Consider the following 20,121-nt stretch of genomic DNA (forward strand, 5'->3'; position numbering starts at 1 on the left):
TTGCACCACAAGCCTGAACCTTGAGATTGGAAAAACACACACAATGAAGTTTTCAGATATCTTTTGTGATAATTTCTCTACTGTAGCATTGTTTTATGAACCACTGAATAATTAACCTTGCAGTAAGGTGTTTGCCAAACTTGAATGAGATTATTCACAAAACCCTTGACTGTACAATTCCACTTGATGGAGAGTAGCTACGTTTGAGCAAGATGCATCATGTGATTGCTGCCTACAAAAAATACGGCTCATGTCCTTGACATTGGCATCATGCGAAGCACCATGGCAACCAACCGATCTGAATGCAAGGATTACACACGGAATTAGCAAAGCATCTTGACATCTTGTTTCAATGATTTTCTTTTATAAAGCACACAGTGGCTCCAATGCATAGACTCATGTTACAGTACATGGAGTCATTGAAGGACATTAAACTATACACAAGAAGAAACCACACTATTCATGTTTGCTTTCTTATCAAGCCAAGCCGTTTGCTGGCAAGAAGTCTATGACCTAATTAAAAACAGGGTTTTTTTTGTTGCAGAGAGCTGTTGTAGAGGCTTCCCATAAAAATTCAGTGTTAATTCTGTCAGGATTGGGCACAGATCCTAATCATGAGAGCAGACTCCTTCAGTTGTGATACACAAGGAACATTGTAAAAGCAGGAAAATTCCACCACCTTGCTATTTCCAGCAAAGTTGTTGAAGGTTTTGAGATTTAGAAACCAGAACCAAGGAGGAGGGCATTTGTGCTTTGCTGGAGAAATCTTCTAGTGTTTAGCAGTGTCAGTCTTTCTCATTTGCAGTTCCAAAACTCCTTTTACATAGGGGATAGTGTGAGCTAATCCACCATCATATACAATTGTATGATTCATCGGACCTCAGTGTTCGCAGGGACATGCTACATCACAATAGGCTTTTTTGCTTAGATTTTCTGATCCATTTAATGTGGATCAGAAGTATTTGTAGCATACTTGTAAATCTCCAAACTACTTGAAGGCAGGCTGGGAAAACATGGTGAGCTCCACTATGAATTATTTTTCACAGCAATTAAGATCAGATTTAATTCAGACAGATTTGTCCTTTGTAATGAATATGTTATGCTTCTCTGAATCAGTAAGTTATCTTAACTGACTTAAGGAGGTCTTGTGGCGCAGTGGTAGAATCCCTATCCAGCTGCCCCAAGTTTAAATCCTGCTTCCTCATTTGATACCCTTGCAAGATGTATTCATAACACAGCCAAACTGGTTATCAGTCTGTAAGTCCTTCCAATATACCAGATGGCAGGCAGTAAGGACAGGCATGTTTCCTAGTCAACCATACTGCAGAAGGCAAACCAGCACAGTACTTTGCCAAGTATAATCATAGACCAATCCAATGGAAGCCCATGGCCATTAATGCCCTCTTGGGCCATGGTACCAGGAGTCGACTGAAACAAAGTAGCTCTGAGTTGACCTTTTGCATGATAGGCTTCAAAGCCAGGCTAAAGTTATGCCCTTGTAACTTGCTGAGTGCCAATGTGTATTTTTTTTCCATAGGTGGGAGCTCTGCCAGATAACCACTGTCCATCCCCTTGGACCAGCATAATGAGTGTTAAATGTTTCTAATACACACCAAGAAAATAATGTCAAAGTCAAGCTCATTCACATTTTAAGAATGTTCCATCTAAGTAGCTTTTAAAAAAATTGTAAATCATTTTGGTACTGAAGGTGTTCTCATAATGATATTAGATAGTGATTCCCAGGTTTTTAACCCAGTGACGCTGAAGGAACAATGATTTATTTCTCTAAGTAAGGATGCTGTGTGACTTGGAGCAGAACCTGCATTTGATGGTGTTTCCATCCATCTGCTGTGTTTGTTCACCGAGTTCGTAAAGGGTGTGGATTTGAGAGGCACTGTCAAAGAAACCCTGGTGTTGCTGCAGTGCCTCGTGCAGTTGGTACGTATGGCAGGCATGGTGTGCCAATGGTGGAGGGAGTGAATGTACAAAGGTTGGGGTATCAATGGAGTGAGCTGAATGCTGTTGGTAAAAGATTCACTGGTAGTTTCATTGAATGCCCAGAGGACCACCCAGTATTGACCTAGGCAGGCACCGGAAACAACAACGAAAATCCAGTCCTATCAACTTCTGCAAAGTTCTCCTTACTAACATCTGGTGTCTTTTGCCAAAATTGGGGTAGCTGTCTAGCTAATCAAGCAAAAGCTTAATATAGTCACAGAATAATACCTTATAATGTCCAGACATCACCATCACCATTCCTGACTCTATCCTGTCCCAGTGCCAGAACAGATCCAGCAGAAGTGGCAAAGCATATTGGTATATAGTGGGGAGGGAGTTCTCCTGGGAGTCCTCAACAGTGACTCTGGACCTCATGAAGTCTTACAACACTAGGTAAAACATGGGCAAAGAAAGCTCTTGCTGACTTACCACGTACTGATCATCCCTTCAGCTGAGAATCAGTACTCCTTCATGTTGAACACCGCTTGGGAGGAAGCAATGAGGGTGAGAAAGGCACAGAATGTACTCTGAGTGGGGACTTCAATGTCTGTCACCAAGTGTGGCTTGGTAGTTCCTGAACAGAGACTGATAGCCAAATTCCGCACACATGAGGACAGCCGCAACTGGGATCTTGGGTTCATGTCACACTATCTGTAACCCCCATGACTTGCCTGGGCTTGTAACGTCTTACTTACTGTTCTGTCTGGAGACAATACACATCTCTAACCTATGCTATCTCCACTCACATTGTCTGCACCTTTTAAGACTTGATTAGCTGTAAAGACTCAAATTCCAATCATTTTTCTGTAAATTGAGTTTGCCTTTGTATGCCGTGTTTGTGATCAGAACTCCCACTCACTTGACGAAGGAGCAGCACTCCAAAAGCTAGTGACCTGTTGGACTTTAACCTGGTGTTATGAGACCTCGTACTTGGTAGTTCCATCACAGACCGAGCTGGCCAGATCCTAAAGAACATATCTGCTAGACTGGGTTTGCAGCAGGTGGTGGGGAAATCAACAAGAGGGAAAATCTTTACCTCATCCTCGCCAACCTGCCTGCCACAGATGCAACTGTCCATGGCAGTATTGTTTGGAGTAACCACTGTACAGTCCTTGCAGAGACAAAGTCCCATTTTCACATTGAGGCTACCCTCCATCATGTTGTGTATCACTACCACTGTGCTAAACTTTGAACAGATCTAGCAACTCAAGATCAGGTATTCATGAGACATTGTGGGCCATCAGCAGCAACAGAACTGTACTCAACCACAATCTGTAACCTTAACTTATGAGCATATCCCCACTCTACTGTTACCACCAAGCCAAGGGATCAACCGTGGTTCAATGAAGAGTGCAGGAGGGTATGCCAGGAGCAACATCAGGCATACCTAAAAATGAGGTGTCAACCTGCTTAAGCTGTCAAACTACTTGCATGCCAGAAAACATAAACAGCAAGTAATAGAGAGAGCTAAGCAATTCCACAACCAAAAAACAGATCTAAGCTCTGCAGTCCTGCCACATCCAGCCATGAATAGTGGTGGATAATTAGATAACTAACTGGAGGAAAAGGCTCCACAATTATCCCCATCCTCAATGATGGAAGAGTCCAGCACACAAGTGCAAAAAATAAGGTTGAAATATTTGTAACAATTTTCAGCCAGAAGTGTTGACTGAATGATTGACCTTGGCCACCCCCACAGGTCCCCAGCATCACAGAGATGCCATTCTTCAGTCGGTTCAATTCACTCCATGTGAAATCAAAAAATGGTTGAAAGAACTAGATACTGCAAAAGCTATGGAGCCTGAGAATTTCCAGCAGTCCTGAAGAGTTGTGCTCTAGAACATTACAGCTACAACACATGCATCTACTTAGCAATGTGGAAAATTTCCCAGGTATGTCCTGTAAACAGGAAACAGGACAAATCCAACCTGGCCAATTACTGGCCCATCAGACTATGCTTGATCATGAGTAAAATGATGGAAGGGGTCATCAACAGTGCTATCAAGCGGTGCTTATTCAGCAATAAGCTGCTCAAGGGCACTCAGTTTGGATTCCACCAGGGTCACTCAGCACCTGACCTCATTACAGCCTTGCTTCAAACATAGACAAAAGAGCCGAATGCCAGAAGTGAGATGAGAATGACTGCCCTTGACAGTATGGCAACAAAGAACCCTCGCAAGATTGGAGTCAATGGGATTCAGAGGGTAAACTCTGCACTAGTTGGAGTCATACCTGGCACAAAGGAAGATGGTTGTTGTGGTCGGAGACTAGTCATCTCAGCTCCAGGAAGTCACTGCAGGTGTTCCTCAGGGTGTGTCTTAGGACCAACCATCTTCAATTGCTTCATCAATGATCTTCCTTCTACAATAAGGTCAGAAACGGTGGTGTTTGCTTGTTAATCAGACAATGATCAGCAGCATTTGTAACTCCTCAGATACTGAAGCAGTCAGTGTCCAAGTGTCCAAAGACCTGGACAATAGCCAGGCTTGGGCTGACAAGTGGCAAGTAACAGTGATGCCACACAAGTGCCAAGCAATGACCATTTCCAACAAGAGAGGATCTAACCATCACCTCCTGACATTTAATGGTATTACCATTGCTGAATCTCCCACTATCAACATCCTGGGGGTTACCATTGAAACTGAACTCGACTGGCCACATATATACTGTGGCTACACGAGCAGGTCAGAGGCTAGGAATCCTGTAACAAGCAACTCACTCCCCAAAGCCTGTCCACTATCTACAAGGCACAAGTCCGGAGTGTAACAGAATACTCTCTACTTGCCTGGATGAATGTAGCTCCAGTAGCACTCAAGTAGCTCGACACCATCCAGGACAAAACAGCTACTTGATTGTTATCCTTTCACAAACATTCAGTCCTCCCGCTACCAACACGTTGTGGCAGCTATGTATGCCATCTACAAGGTGTACTGCAGGAACTCACTAAGATTCCTTAGGTAGCAGTTTCCAAACCCATGACCGCTACCAGATGGAATGACAAGCAGCAAATACCACCTGGAAATTCCCCTCCAAGTCTCTGTCCATCCTGACTTGGAAATTTGGAAAATCATGATTTAATCATGAGAGTCAGTATGCCTTCATGAAAGGGAAATCATGTCTGACTAATTTATTAGAATTTTCAAGCAAGTCTCAACCAGAGTGGATTGAGGGGAACCAGTAGATGTGTTGTTTTTAGACTTCTAAAATGTGTTTGCAAAAGGTTAAGTTATAAGATAAGAGACCATGATATTGGAGGTAGTATATAGAGAATCGGCTAATAGGCAGGAAGCAGTGAGTGGGGATAAATTATTATTTTTCAGACCGGTAACCTGTAACCAATGGGGTTTCATTGGGGTCAGTGTCGGGACCACAACTGTTTGCAATATATATTAATGACTTGGCAGAAGAAGGTGAATGTACTATAGCCAAATTTGCAGACGAACAAAATGAGATAGAAAGGCAAGTTACAAGAGGATACAGCTTACAAAGAGATATTGACAGGTTAAATAAGTGGCAAAAGTTCGCAAATGGAGCATAATGTGGGAAAAAGTGAAGTTGTTCATTTTGGAAGGGATAACAAAAGAACAGGATTATTTAAATGGAGAAAATCTGTAACACAAAGAGACTTGGGAGCATTTGTGCACAAAATATAGACAGCTAATGCACAGCTGCAGCAGGTAATCAGGAAGGCAAATGGAATGTTGGCCCTTATTTTAAAGAGGTTGGAGTATGGAAGCTTTCGCTGCAACTGTACAAGGCACTGGTGAGATCACATTTGTGGTGGGATTTTCCAGCCTCGCTTGCCCCAAAACCAGAAAATCCCACCCAAGGTCAAAGACATTTCCTTGGTCCGCCGCTTGCCTGCTCCGATTCTTGTGGTGGACGGGATGGCAAAATTCTGGCCAATGGAGTACCCTGAACAGTTTTGGTCCCATTATTTCATTGGTGGCAGTTCAGAGAAGGTTTACTAGGTATGGAGGGATCGTCTTATGAGGAAAGGTTCATAGGTTGGGACTCCACTCATTGGAATTTAGAAGAATGAGAGGTGGTCTCACTGAAACATAGAACTCTGAAGGAGCTTGACAGGGTAAATGCTGAGAGGCTGTTTCTCCTCATGAGAAAGTCTATGACCAAAGGGCGCAGTCTCAGAGTAAAGGGATGCCCTGAGATGAGGAGGAATTTCTTCTGAGAGTTGAGAGTTTTCAAAACTCCTTGCTACAGAGAACTGTTGGGACTGAATACTTGTGTATATTTAAGGCTGAGACAGATTTTTGATCAGTAGCGGGTATTGAAAGTTACGGGGAAAAGGCAGAAAATGGATGTGAGGATTGTTGGATCAACCATAATCCTATTGAATGGTGGAGCTAGCTTGAGGGATTGGACAGACAACTCTGTTCCTATTTCTTATGGTCTTAAATTGCTATTCCTTCACTGTCACTGGGTCAGTTCCCTCTCTACCAGTGTTCTGGATATAGCTACTTCTCAAGGACTACAGTGGTTCTAGAAGGCAGCTCATAACCAGCTTCTGAAGGATAACTAGGGCTGGGCAATAAATGCTGGCCTAGCCAGCAACTCCTACATCTCATAAATGAATTTTAAGAATTCACATTCAATCACATATTGAGTTCAATTTTTTTTTGTCCGTGGTGAAGTAAGGATGAACCATCTGGAATGCTATAGCTTTTTTGTTGACCATCCTTAAACAAAGATTATGTGTATTCCCTAGATGGCTGTGAATGTCCAGATTTAATTTGGTATTTGTATGAGAGTCGGGACTGTTTGAATTTCAGAAGTCAGAAAGTCACATGATTTAATAGACTGTTCAAATTTTGAAAAATATTGACAAAGTTATAGTGTGCTGGAACATGACGCTCTAGTCACAGGTACCCAGGTAGTTGTGAAGTTGTTTAATTTGCAAGACTTAACCATTCTGTCTCTACCTGATTGAAACTAAAATGACAGCATGGCTACTAGAGTCTTCGGTATAATAGTGTATTGTACCCTACACAACCTTGCCACACAGAACTTATGTAGAAATTACAGCAGCAGAATGAACAGTAAAGATAGAGAATTGATGAAGAGGGGATGTCACCTTATGCATTAACTGTTTAGTAATTCCAGTGACTAGTTCATGCCCTTGTTCTGAAAATCCATACAAAGCCCATTTACATTAACAACCCTTCACTATCCCCTTAATCGTGTACAGGGTACATTGAAACCATTTGGTCAACGGCTGTAACAATGACATGCTGACAATGCAGGATAAGAATCTGTAAACATACGCGTGAGTGAAAGAAGTGTGGCAAGTTATGTTAGACTAGAAATATGTCACGCTGAAATATTTTGTGTTGTAGAGGTGCAGAATGAGGGCCAGAGTTTTAAATGGTGTTGTCTGCCATGCTCCATGACAATCTGAAATATGTGTGGTTCCAAATTAGGATGATTCCTCCAGCATCCCTGATGGCCATGTATAACAGACATATGGGGGGGAAGAGGAGGAAGAGGAGGAGGGAGGGAAACCTCTCCTGTTCTGACCGCTATAGGAATCGTAGCAGGCAGGGGGCGGACCATGCAAAGCTTTGTTGACCTTGAGCGGGATCCTCTGGTATTGGGGCAAGCGCAGCCAGAGAATGCTCCCCACCCCCCACAATATTTTAATGAGGGGCCTAACACTATTTTAGGTTCACAGTTGAGAAAATGGGATGCCTCAAACGGAGTAGTGGTCAGCTTCTGAGACTGGAAGTGGCTGTATTCATTCTCTGAGACCCAGACGATTGGGGGAAGCGATTGTTGGTGAACTGAAACAGCGATATTTGAGGAGGAGAAGAGAAAGATTCTTCAATAGAAACAAAGTAAAAGGACAGAAAAGGGTAAACAGCCATCAGACTCAAAGAGCCGGTGGGTGGTTGGGGGGGACGACTGAGTTGCTCTTCCGATGGGTAAAATTGCTTTTCGTCTTCATAATACGTTCAAAAACCAAAGTTTAGAAAATAAAGCACTTTTTTTTTCCCTGAACTGTTCCCAAATTTACAAAAACCTTTCTGTTTCCTCACCACGTTTGAGGGGTATTTTAATACATAAGAACATAACATAAGAAATAGGAGCAGGAGTAGGCCATCTAGCCCTTCGAGCCTGCCCCACCATTCAATAAGATCATGGCTGATCTGTCGTGACTCAATTCCACATTCCTGCCCTCTCCCCATAACCCTTAATCCCCTCTCTTATCAAAAACCCATCAACCCGCGTCTTAAAAATATTTAGCGAGGCAGCCTCCACCACTTCAACGGGCAGAGAATTCCAGAGATTCACCACCCTTTGAGTGAAGAAGTTCCTCCTCAACTCCGTTCTAAACTGCCCCCCCTTTATCTTGAGGCTGTGCCCCCTAGTCCTACTGTCCTTTCTGAGCGGGAAGAGTCTCTCCACCTCTATCCTATCCATCCCATTCATCATCTTATATGTCTCAGTGAGATCTCCCCTCATTCTTCTAAACTCTAACGAGTACAAGCCTAGTTTATTCAGCCTCTCCTCATAGCTCAACCCCCTCAACTCCGGTATCAGCCTAGTAAACCTCCTCTGCGCTCCCTCCAAGGCCAAAATATCCTTGCGTAAACACGGCACCCAAAACTGCACACACTACTCCAGCTGCGGCCTCACCAATACCCTATACAGCTGCAGCAAGACCTCCCTACTTTTATATTCAATCCCCCTCGCTATGAAGGCCAGCATCCCATTAGTCTTCCTGACCACCTGCTGCACCTGCAGGCTGGGTTTTTGCGACTCATGCACAAGGACCCCGAGGTCCCTCTGCACCGTCACCTGCTGCAGTTTTTCGCCACGTAAGTAATAATCCTTCCTACCATTATTCCTAACAAAGTGGACTACCTCGCACTTGCCAACATTAAATTCCATTTGCCAGTTCCTGGCCCATTCGCCCAGCCTATCTAGATCCTTCTGCAGACTCTCCACACCCTCCGCGCAATTTGCCGTTCTACCAATCTTGGTGTCATCAGCAAATTTCGACACCATACACTCGGTTCCCTCCTCCAGATCATCTGTATAAATGATAAATAGCTGAGGCCCCAGCACCGACCCCTGGGGCACTCCACGAGTCACCAACCGCCAATCCGAATAGCACCCATTAACCCCCACTCTCTGTCTCCTATTTGACAACCAGTCCTCTATCCACGCTAACACCCTACCCCCAAATCCATGCCCCCTTACCTTCTGCAATAACCTCTTGTGAGGTACCTTGTCAAATGCCTTCTGAAAATCAAGAAAGACCACATCCACCGGCTCTCCTCTATCCACCGCCCTAGACACATCCTCATAGAACTCCAGTAAATTTGTCAGACACGACTTCCCCTTAACGAAACTGTGCTGCATCTGTTCTATCAAGCAATTCCCCTCAAGATGCCTCGCTATTTCCTCCTTGATGACGGATTCTAACATTTTACCTACAACAGACGTTAAACTAACCGGCCTATAATTCCCTGCCTTTTGCCTGCCACCCTTCTTAAACAACGGCGTAACATTAGCCGTTTTCCAATCTTCCGGCACTTCCCCGGAATCCAGCGACGTTTGGAAAATAACCACCAAGGCATCCACTATCACCTCCGCCATTTCTTTCAGAACCCTCGGATGCATTCCATCCGGTCCTGGAGACTTGTCCACAATCAGTCCCTCCAGTCTGTCGAGCACCGCCTCTCTAGTAACAATAATGTCATTGAGACCCTCCAGTCCTACCACCTTTCCATCGCTAACACCTGGCAAATTATTCACGTCCTCCTCCGTGAAGACCGAAACAAAAAAGTTACTCAAGACCTTAGCCATTTCCCCATCCCCTACCACTAAGTCCCCCCTCTCATCCTGTAAGGGTCCAATGTTCAACCGAGCCAGCCTCTTCCGTTTTATATATTTATAAAAACTCTTGCTATCCTTTTTTATATTAAGCGCTAGCCCAGCTTCATAGTTTCTCCTACCCTTCTTTATCAACTTCTTTGTCAATCTTTGTTGACATTTAAACCTCTCCCAATCCTCTTCTCGCCCACTACTCTTAGCTACTCTAAACGCCTCCGCTTTTAATTTAACACTTTCCTTCACCTCCTTCGTTATCCACGACTTATTACCTCTCCTCCTACGGTCCTTTTTAACCATCGGAATAAATTTCTGCTGAGCACCAAGAAAGATCTCCTTAAAGATCCTCCAGTGCTCCTCAGCAGACCGACCTTCCAACGCGCTCCCCCAGTCAACATTCGCCAATTCTTCTCTCATCCTACCGTACTCCCCTCTGTTCAAACAAAGGACGCGTGTCCAGGAACCCACTTTCTCCTCCTCCATCTGCACCAGAAACTCCACCATACAATGATCACTCTCCCCAAGAGGATCCTTCACCACAAGGTCCCTAATTCTACCCGTCTCATTACATAACACCAGATCCAAGATAGCTCGCTCCCTCGTCGGCTCCAACACACACTGTTCAAGGAAACTATCCCGGCAGCATTCCAAGAACTCCTCCTCGAGCCCACCGCGTCCAACATGGGTCGACCAATCAATATGTAGATTGAAATCCCCCATAATTACGGCCGTCCCATTCCTGCACGCCGCACTTATTTGCGCGTTAACAGCCTGCCCCACCTCCAGATCATTATTCGGGGGCCTATAGACGACACCCACCAGCGTCTTCCTCCCTTTGCTGTTCCTAATCTCCACCCACAACGATTCCACTTTCTGCTCTTTGGTTCCTATATCATCCCTCGCTACCACCCTGATGCTATCCTTAATCAGCAGAGCTACGCCCCCCCCCCTTTTTCCTCCCGCCTATCCTTCCTAAAGACTTGATACCCCTAGATATTCAGCTCCCAGTCCCTGTCACCTTGCAGCCACGTCTCTGTAATGGCCACCAGATCATATCCATTTGTGCTGATCTGCGCCACCAGCTCATCCACTTTATTCCGAATGCTTCGTGCGTTCAGATAAAGTGCCTTCACCTGGACCCTATTTGCCAGAACGCCACCAACCATACACCCCCTACTCCCTTTATTATAAGAACATAACATAAGAAATAGGAGCAGGAGTAGGCCATCTAGCCCTTCAAGCCTGCCCCACCATTCAATAAGATCACGGCTGATCTGTCATGGCTCAGTTCCACATTCCCGCCCTCTCCCCATAACCCTTAATCCCTTCTCTTATCAAAAACCCATCAACCCGCGTCTTAAAAATATTTAGCGAGGTAGCCTCCACCATTTCAACGGGCAGAGAATTCCAGAGATTCACCACCCTTTGAGTGAAGAAGTTCTTCCTCAACTCCGTTCTAAACCGCCCCCCCTTTATCTTGAGGCTGTGCCCCCGAGTCCTACTGTCCTTTCTGAGCGGGAAGAGACTCTCCACCTCTATCCTATCCATCCCATTCATCATCTTATACGTCTCAATGAGATCTCCCCTCATTCTTCTAAACTCTAATGAGTACAAGCCTAGTTTATTCAGCCTCTCCTCATAGCTCAACCCCCTCAACTCCGGCATCAGCCTAGTAAACCTCCTCTGCACTCCCTCCAAGGCCAAAATATCCTTGCGTAAGTACGGCGCCCAAAACTGCACACAGTACTCCAGCTGCAGCCTCACCAATGCCCTGTATAGCCGCAGCAAGACCTCCCTACTTTTATATTCAATCCCCCTCGCTATGAAGGCCAGCATCCCATTCGCCTTCCTGACCACCTGCTGCACCTGCAGGCTGGGTTTTTGCGACTCATGCACAAGGACCCCGAGGTCCCTCTGCACCGTCGCTTGCTGCAGTTTTTCGCCACGTAAGTAATAATCCTTCCTACCATTATTCCTAACAAAGTGGACTACCTCGCACTTGCCAACATTAAATTCCATTTGCCGTTTCCTGGCCCATTCGCCCAGCTTATCTAGATCCTTCTGTAGACTCTCCACACCCTCCGCGCAATTTGCCGTTCCACCAATCTTGGTGTCATCAGCAAATTTCGACACCATACACTTGGTTCCCTCCTCCAGATCATCTATATAAATGGTAAATAGCTGAGGCCCCAGCACCGACCCCTGGGGCACTCCACTAGTCACCAACCGCCAATCCGAATAGCACCCATTGACCCCCACTCTCTGCCTCCTATTTGACAACCAGTCCTCTATCTACGCTAACACCCTACCCCCAACTCCGTGTCCCCTGACCTTCTGCAATAACCTCTTGTCAGGTACCTTGTCAAATGCCTTCTGAAAATCAAGAAAGACCACATCCACCAGCTCTCCTCTATCCACCGCCCTAGATACATCCTCATAGAACTCCAGTAAATTTGTCAGATACGACTTCCCCTTAATGAAACCGTGCTGCATCTGCTCTAGTTCCCCTCAAGATGCCTTGCTATTTCCTCCTTGACGACATCCTTATTGGGACATCCTCGGCCTCTTCCCTTACCTGTACCCTCTCCTTAACTTTAGACCCCATAATGTCACCTACCCTCGCACCCTCCCCCCCCCTAATTAGTTTAAAGCCCTGTCTACAGTGCTATTTACACGATTCGCCAGGACTCTGGTCCCAGCACGGTTCAGACCAACCCCATCCCTCCTGAACAGGTCCCACCTACCCCAATACTGATGCCAATGCCCTATAAATTCAAACCCATTCCTCCCACACCCATCCCTGAGCCACCCATTCACTTCCTTAATCTTATCAACCTTACGCCTGTCTGCACTCGGTTCAGGCAGTAGTCCGGAGATAACCACCTTGTCGGTTCTACTTTTTAATTCCATTCCCAGCTTTTCATACTCCCTCCCCAGATCCTCAGTTCACATTTTGCCTACACCGTTGGCACCCACATGTACCACAACGACCGGATTTTCACCCTCCCATTCCAGGTTCCTCTGCAGCCCAGATGCGACATCCCAGACCCAAGCACCAGGCAGACAACACACCCTTCTGTGCTCTTTGTCATTGTGACAAAGGACAGTGTCAATACCCTTCACCCCACTATCCCCAATTACTACTACGTTCCTTTTCACCTTCTCTTTGCCTATGTCCTGCTGCATCACTGTACCGTGTGCAGTTTGCTCACCGACCTCACCTCCCTCGTCCTCGTCCAGACTGGAAGCAAGAACCTCAAACCTGTTATGCAGATTGAGAGGCTGAGGCATCCGCTCCCCACCCTCCTTCCTCCTCTCCCCACCCTCCTTCCTCCTCTCCCCACCCTCCTTCCTCCTCTCCCCACCCTCCTTCCTCCTCTCCCCACCCTCCTTCCTCCTCTCCCCACCCTCCTTCCTCCTCTCCCCACCCTCCTTCCTCCTCTCCCCACCCTCCTTCCTCCTCTCCCCACCCTCCTTCCTCCTCTCCCCACCCTCCTTCCTCCTCTCCCCACCCTCCTTCCTCCTCTCCCCACCCTCCTTCCTCCTCTCCCCACCCTCATTCCTCCTCTCAGCAGCCCCCTCTTGTTCCTGACCCTTAGAGTTAGCCAGTCTAGGGGGGGTGGATGTCACTTGCACCCCATTGACAATGGCACCCTCTCTCCCCCTGATGAGCCTCAGTGTCTGTAGCTCAGAGGCCAGCTCATCTACCTTGAGCTGGAGCTCCTCCAGCAACCTGCACTTACTGGAGACGTGGTCACTGGGAAGGACCCTGGGGTCCACCAGCTCCCACATCATACAGAAACAACACATCACATGCCCCTCCATTATTCACTGTAGTAATATTGAAAATTTCAACACGAACTTACCTGGCCCTTTTTCTCCCCAGCCCTTTTGCTCCTAAGCCCTAATAGCTCACTCTGCTTCCCTCTCACTCCACTGCCTGCTCCGATGCTGTCCGCTGTCTACACCAGGCCTCCTTTTAAACCTGGCGCTGTTTTAAAGCCTGCTCCCCCACAACTCCCTGCTGTCCACTCCCTTAGAATTCTTAAAGCAGTAGATACAAAAAGCCCGCAAAAATGCTTTTAACTGATTTAAACAGTTCTGCAAGGTAAGTTCTTACTACAAAAGTGCTTTAAACTTATTTAAACAGGTTTTTAACAGATAATTTCTTATCTGTCTCTCTGCTCCTTCACTCATCTGCTCCAGCAAACAAACTTCTCTCAAACCCCCTCCATCACATTACCTGTTATCTGGTTGTATTGTTCTAGGATGTCAGGTCCATTCATCTGACTTTTACAGTCTAAACAAGTCCACCTTTGATGGAAAACAGTGCCAGAGGGAGCTGTATTTGCATTTTGATTTTTACTATGAAGCAGTGATTGTCAGCTGGAGACTGATTAGTGTTGGGAATGCAAAAAAGGGAGCTGAGCTTAAAGCGAACAGTTGCCTAACTGCTGGATCTGTTTGTAGACTCACTACAAGCGACCGTGGTCTTGCCTCTCAGAGATTGCCTCCAAGTCAGCAGAAGCTGGCTATCCTTTGAAGTTAGAATCCCCAGTCCAGAAATGGTGTATGTGTTTGTTTGCACACGCACGCATACATTCACACGTGTACACACACACACACGTGCATTTGCACGTGTGCATGTGCGCACATGATTGTACTTGCATACACACAAAGTTCCTTTCAAACAGCAGTTATCAAAGTCCGTTTTAGATTTGCAATTTTGTCCACAGCTTAAAATAAAGTGAGAAGTAAAGATATGATTTTGGAATATTTTGAAACAGATTTAATTTTCATTTTATCTCTTACCAAATTGACTTCATTCACATAGAGTGGGGAGAATGAACAGGAGAGGTTTGAATTAATGGGGTTTTGTTCTTTGTTTGTTTGTCAAAGTTTGATACTTTGACTAACCTTCAGGTGACTGTATAAACAGGAACCTCGCAATGGAATTTTTAAATTGGACCGTTTACCTCATGTTGTGCAACAGCACTGATATGAAGTATTACTGGGGACAAACAGTTGGGTGCAGTACAATTGCAGCATAAGATCTACTCGAGGTTAACAGAGATACTGCTTAGAATAGGAGCTGAATGCTGAAGATCGTTAAATGATACTGTGCTTAAATTGAATTATTCTTGTCATTATATTTTCATATATCAGATCCAATACTGTTATAGACAGTGCAAAAAAAAATTTGAAATTACTGTTTTGTATTGATCAGTGTTTTATTAAGTAACATTTAAGTAAATCTACAAGGAAGGGCAAGATTCTCTAGCTTCCCCTCAGAGTTCTTCTCAGTGGCAGGAGTTGGCATAGAATTCTGCAGTGCAGGAGGCGTGTATCTGGCCCATTGAGTCTGTACCATCCTCAAATCCACGCAGGCCCTATCCCCATAACCCCATGCATTTACCCTAGCTAGTTTGCCAGAAACTAAGGGACAATTTAGCATGGCCAATCCACTTAACCTGCACATCTTTGGATTATGGGAAGAAACTGGAGCGTTCAGAGAAACCCATGCACGTGGGGAGAATGTGCAAACTCCACATAGACAATGATCTGAAGCCAGGAATCGAACCGAGGTCCCTGGCACTAAGAGGCAGCAGTGCTAACCACTGTGCCACAATGCGGCCGCATTGCCCATTGGAGTCACCCCACTCCACGGGGAAACCTATAGCAAGGCTTGCACTGCTGATAGGACCTGGAATCCTGTTGGCGTGAGCGTTCAGAGAATTCCCGCCAAAATTTCGCAGAGGTGCAAGAGTTATAGAATCATTATAATGGAGAACTTTCTATATTTGAATATAGACTGAGATAGTAATGGTGCAAAGGGCAGAGAGGAACAGAAATTCCAAGAACATTCTGGAAAATTTTCAACAGCAATACGTTTACTAGAAAGAAGGCTTTGCTGCACCTGCTTCTTTGGAATGAGGTGAACTAAGTGGACCAAGTGTCTGTCGGTGAATATTTAGGAAACAGTAATCATTGCACCATAAAATTTAAGTTGGCTATTGAAAAATACAAGAGCAATCCAGAGTAACATTAGTTAACTGGGGGAAAAGCCAACTTCAGGGGGATGAATAGATCTGGCCCAGATAAAAGGGAAACGACAATTGGCAGGAAAAACTAACTGACCAACAAACTATAAAGAAGAGATTGCACAAATATACTTGACTGGGCTTGAACTAAGAAGCAGAGAGTGAGTATGAGAAGAGGCTGGCAGCTAACACAAAATGGAATCCAAAAAAATCTTCTATGGGCATATAAATAGTAAAAGAATGTTAAGAGGAGGGGCAGGGCAAATTAGTGGTCAAAAATGGGATTTGCACATGGAGGCAGGGAGCACGGCTGAGGTACTAAATGAATAATTTGCGTCTGCCTTGATGAAGGAGGAAGAGGCTGCTCAGATCGATGTGAAAGAGAAAGTAGTTTGGATGCTTAAAGTTCAATTTTGATATTGGGATGTTGCAGAGGCTGTCTGTACTTAGAAGTTAAAAAGGCACCAGAATGAGATGCATCATAGGATTTAGAAGGAAGTGAGAGTGACAAATGTGCTGACACTGGGTACCATTTTTCAATCTTTCTTTGACTTGAGTGCAATGCCAAAGGACTGGAGAATCTTTAATGTTGCACCCTTGTTCAAAAAAAAGGATATGTAAATATAAATTCAGCACATACAGGGCAGTCAGCTTAACATCAGTGGTGGGAAAGCTTTTAGAAATGATCATTCAGGACTAAAATTAATGTTTACTCGGGAAAATGCTAAAGACATTTTAATTAATCTGTTTGAGTCTTTTGATGAGGTAACAGGGAGGGTCGAAGAAGATATTGTATTGATGTGGTGTACAAGAGCTTCCAAACGACAAAGTGCCACATACCAGACTTGTTCACAAAGTTAGAACTCATGGAATAACAGACACAGTAGTAACATGGACACAAAATTGGGTGAGCAACATGAAATTGCAAGTAGTGGTTGATGGATGTTTTTTGAGCTAGATGAAGATTTGTAGGTGGAGTTCATCAGAGGCTAATATTGGCACCCTTGCTGTTTCTGATGCACATTAATTATCTAGGCCTTGGTGTACAAGGCACAATTTCAAAGTGTGTGGGTGATCCAAAACTTGGAATTATTGTGAACCATGAGGATAGTCTAGAACTTCAAAGAACATAGTTTGATGTAATAGGCAGAAAAGTGGCAGATGAAATTTAATGCAAAGATGTGTGAAGTATTTCGTTTTGGTCGTAAGAATGCAGAGCGATAATATAAAAGGTACAATTTTAAATTGGGTGCAGGAACATTGGGACCTGGGTGTACAAGTGCATAAGTCATTGAAAGTGGTAGGTTGACAGAGCTAGTAATAAAGCCGATGTCAGCATGGGCTTTCACAATAGAGGCATGGGATACAAAGGCAAGGAAGTAATGTTAAACTTCCCCAGAACACCTGGTTCAGCCTCAACTGGAGAATTGTACCCACTTCTGTCTGCCACACTTTAGGAAGGAAGTGAAGGCATTAGAGAAGTTGCAGAATGTGAATATCTTCCAGAGTTGAGGAATTTTAGTTACTTGGAAATAATGGAGAAGTTATGTTGAGTGAAGATTTGATAAAGATATTCAAAATCATGAGAAGTTTGGAGAGAATAGGTGGGGAGAAACTGTTCCCATTGGTTATAGGATCGAGAACCAGTGAGTACAGAGCAAAGGAATTGGCAAAAGTAGCAATGGCAATATTACAAAAAACCTCTTCGTGCTGCGAGTTATCAGGATCTGGAATGCACTGCCTGACAGTGTGGTGGCAGCAGGGTTAGTTGAGGATTTCCAAAGGGAATTGGGTTGTTTTCTGAAAAGAGAGTATTTACAGGGCTACAGTACGAAGGCAGGAGTGTGGCACTAGGTAACTTGTTCCTTCAGTAGGCCAGCATAGACAAGGTGGGCTGATTGGTCCAGGAATGTTTTCTGCTGGGGTCCCCCTGCTCATCACAATGGTTTTAGTGGTTCCTCTACAAAAAGAAAATAAAACATCATAAACCCCCTCTTTTGCATATTTCCATGATTCTATCTGCGTTATGACAAATACTTGGGAACCTTTTTGTTGTGATTATCTAGTTCGCGGTTTATGTGTTTTGGAATATAACTTTTAGTCTTGGGAATTAACATTTAATAATAGAAAAATGTGATAAATGCAATTAAAGCAAGTTTGGAGTCTATTACATTTAAACTGGTTGAGGTCAAGGTTAACAGCTAGTAAACAAAACAGCAAGTGGGCTTACTTAGCTGGTGATCTGGAGACATGACCTCTGCAAAGCTGGTAAAGAAGTTCAGCCCATGGAGATTTTTTTTTCTTTTGAGATCGAAAAGCTAAATTATTTAAAAGCATTCAGCAAATCTTGTAAAAACCCACTTGTCTCAGATCAAAAAAAATTCAAATTAGGAATAATTAACTTAGCAGGTCAGTTTGAGGGTAGCCTAGGCTGTTGTCATGGATACGGGTACAGCTCAGGAAGGTTCACTAGTTTCACTTTATCTGAATGTTTGTGGAAAGAGTTTTTGGTTGCAGTTTGAACCTCACATGGTTTGCAGCTCACTGAGAGAAGATAGGCAAGGTTAATGGTAAATGACCAACAGACCAACGCTGCAAGATGAGTAAATAAAACTTCTTAATTGACTGTGTGGAATGCAGGTGAGGCATAGTCTCAGTTTGAATGTTGTGTGAGAAACAAAAGGAAGATTGTCTAGTTTCAAACTAGTGGAAGAATCTACAGTAGTCCTCCACTGAGTCTTGTGCCAAAGAAAGCAAACAGCTGATTAGCTTTGAAGTATTAAAGAAGTAACCGGAAAAATTAAGGGACTGAAACATCCACAGTCAAGATATGGTAAATTAAAGTTTTACCTTGGAGAAAAGTTGGAAATGAAGAGAATTCCCCAAGTCACTTTTATATTAATGGGACTTATCAGGGAATTCTTGAGGGAAGTAAGATGTAAACCTGTGTGCACAATACATGTAGTTATAAACCATTATTGTTCATTTAAAAGCACTTATTTTAAGTCTTTCATATATGGTAAAGATTTTTTTGAAGAAAATTAAATCTTGTGACACAGTTCTATTGGTAAAAGCAAGATGCTGGGATTTTGTTAAGGTCTCTAACAAGATTATAACATTTTCAGGAAGTTCTTCCTGCTATAGTCTCGTACTGAGGGCTTCACACCAGGAAGATTCCAGGTTCGCTCATTGTTGGTCAAGTTCATCTATAATTTACCCCGCATGGTCAAATGATCTGACTAGGCCTATAGTCATACACAAAGAACGATGCATTAGATGTCCTGGAAGTTCAGACACACACATTGGACTATAATCTGACATGAATCACTTCAGGAGGGAAACAGTTAAGGGAGAATTTGGAGAAGAGGGAAACATGGGTACTTTTTTGAATGCTATGGAATAATTCCAGTTTTGAAATGTTTTTATGATGACTGAATATGGTCATGATAATAAGTTGTCAAAGTAACAAATTTGAAACCAACAAGCATTAGTAATTAGCAATCTTTAGTAATAGGTCTCTCTCTCTCAATGTTTACAGGTACGACTTCAACTGCAAGTCAGCCAATTCTACCCTGGATGAGGATGAGGGCTTCAGTGATTGGACTCAGAGGCGAGAAGAGCGCCGGCAGAAACGTAGGGAGGAGCTGGGGCAGATGGAAGAAGACCATGTGGATGAATCACAAACAGGCTGCACTTACACCCAGAGGGACAGAAAGGGCCAAGAGGATCAGGAGGGGCTCAGTGTTGGTAAACTGAAAATGTGGCAGATTGAGGAAGAGGAAAGAAGAATGCTCCAAAGAGAGCAGGAGGAGGAGAAACGTCAGCAGAGAGCTCGTGAAAGGAAGCAAAGGGAGTTGGAGGCGATGGAGAAAGCTCAGAAAGATCTCGATGAAAGAGAAAGATTAAAGCATCTGAGAGAAGAGAGAGATCAACGGGACCAGGAAAAAATAGAAAAAGAGAGACGAAAATTGGAGAAAGAGAAGGTAAGGGAATAAGACATATCCTAACATGTTTTTGATCAATCTTAGTCTCTTGGGTGTCGCTGATCACTTCACTAAGTGATTTGAGTGTCTGAAATTTGGAACTGCACTCATACTGCCTAATGTTTAATTATACTTTTACAGTAGCATCTCCTGTAGGTGTATCCAGAAAGCAACCTTTCGATCTGAACAGGACGTTGCATTTTCTCTATGTTCCCTCATGTGCACAACTATATGTGAATCTTAAG

General features: G+C 44.2%; 1 protein-coding gene across 2 annotated transcripts in view; it reads left to right on the forward strand.

Moving 5' to 3' along the window:
• lsp1a (lymphocyte specific protein 1 a) overlaps positions 1–20,121 on the forward strand; it is a 346,256-nt gene that overhangs the window by 232,974 nt on the left and 93,161 nt on the right. For both annotated transcript variants that reach the window (XM_080190298.1, XM_080190300.1), the window contains exon 3: positions 19,432–19,876. In XM_080190298.1, the coding sequence (XP_080046424.1) occupies positions 19,432–19,876 (445 nt within the window). The remainder of the gene's footprint in view (positions 1–19,431; positions 19,877–20,121) is intronic.

This window comes from Carcharhinus amblyrhynchos, chromosome 6 (assembly GCF_965287045.1).
Source record: "Carcharhinus amblyrhynchos chromosome 6, sCarAmb.v2.hapA, whole genome shotgun sequence".
Lineage (NCBI taxonomy): Eukaryota > Metazoa > Chordata > Chondrichthyes > Carcharhiniformes > Carcharhinidae > Carcharhinus > Carcharhinus amblyrhynchos.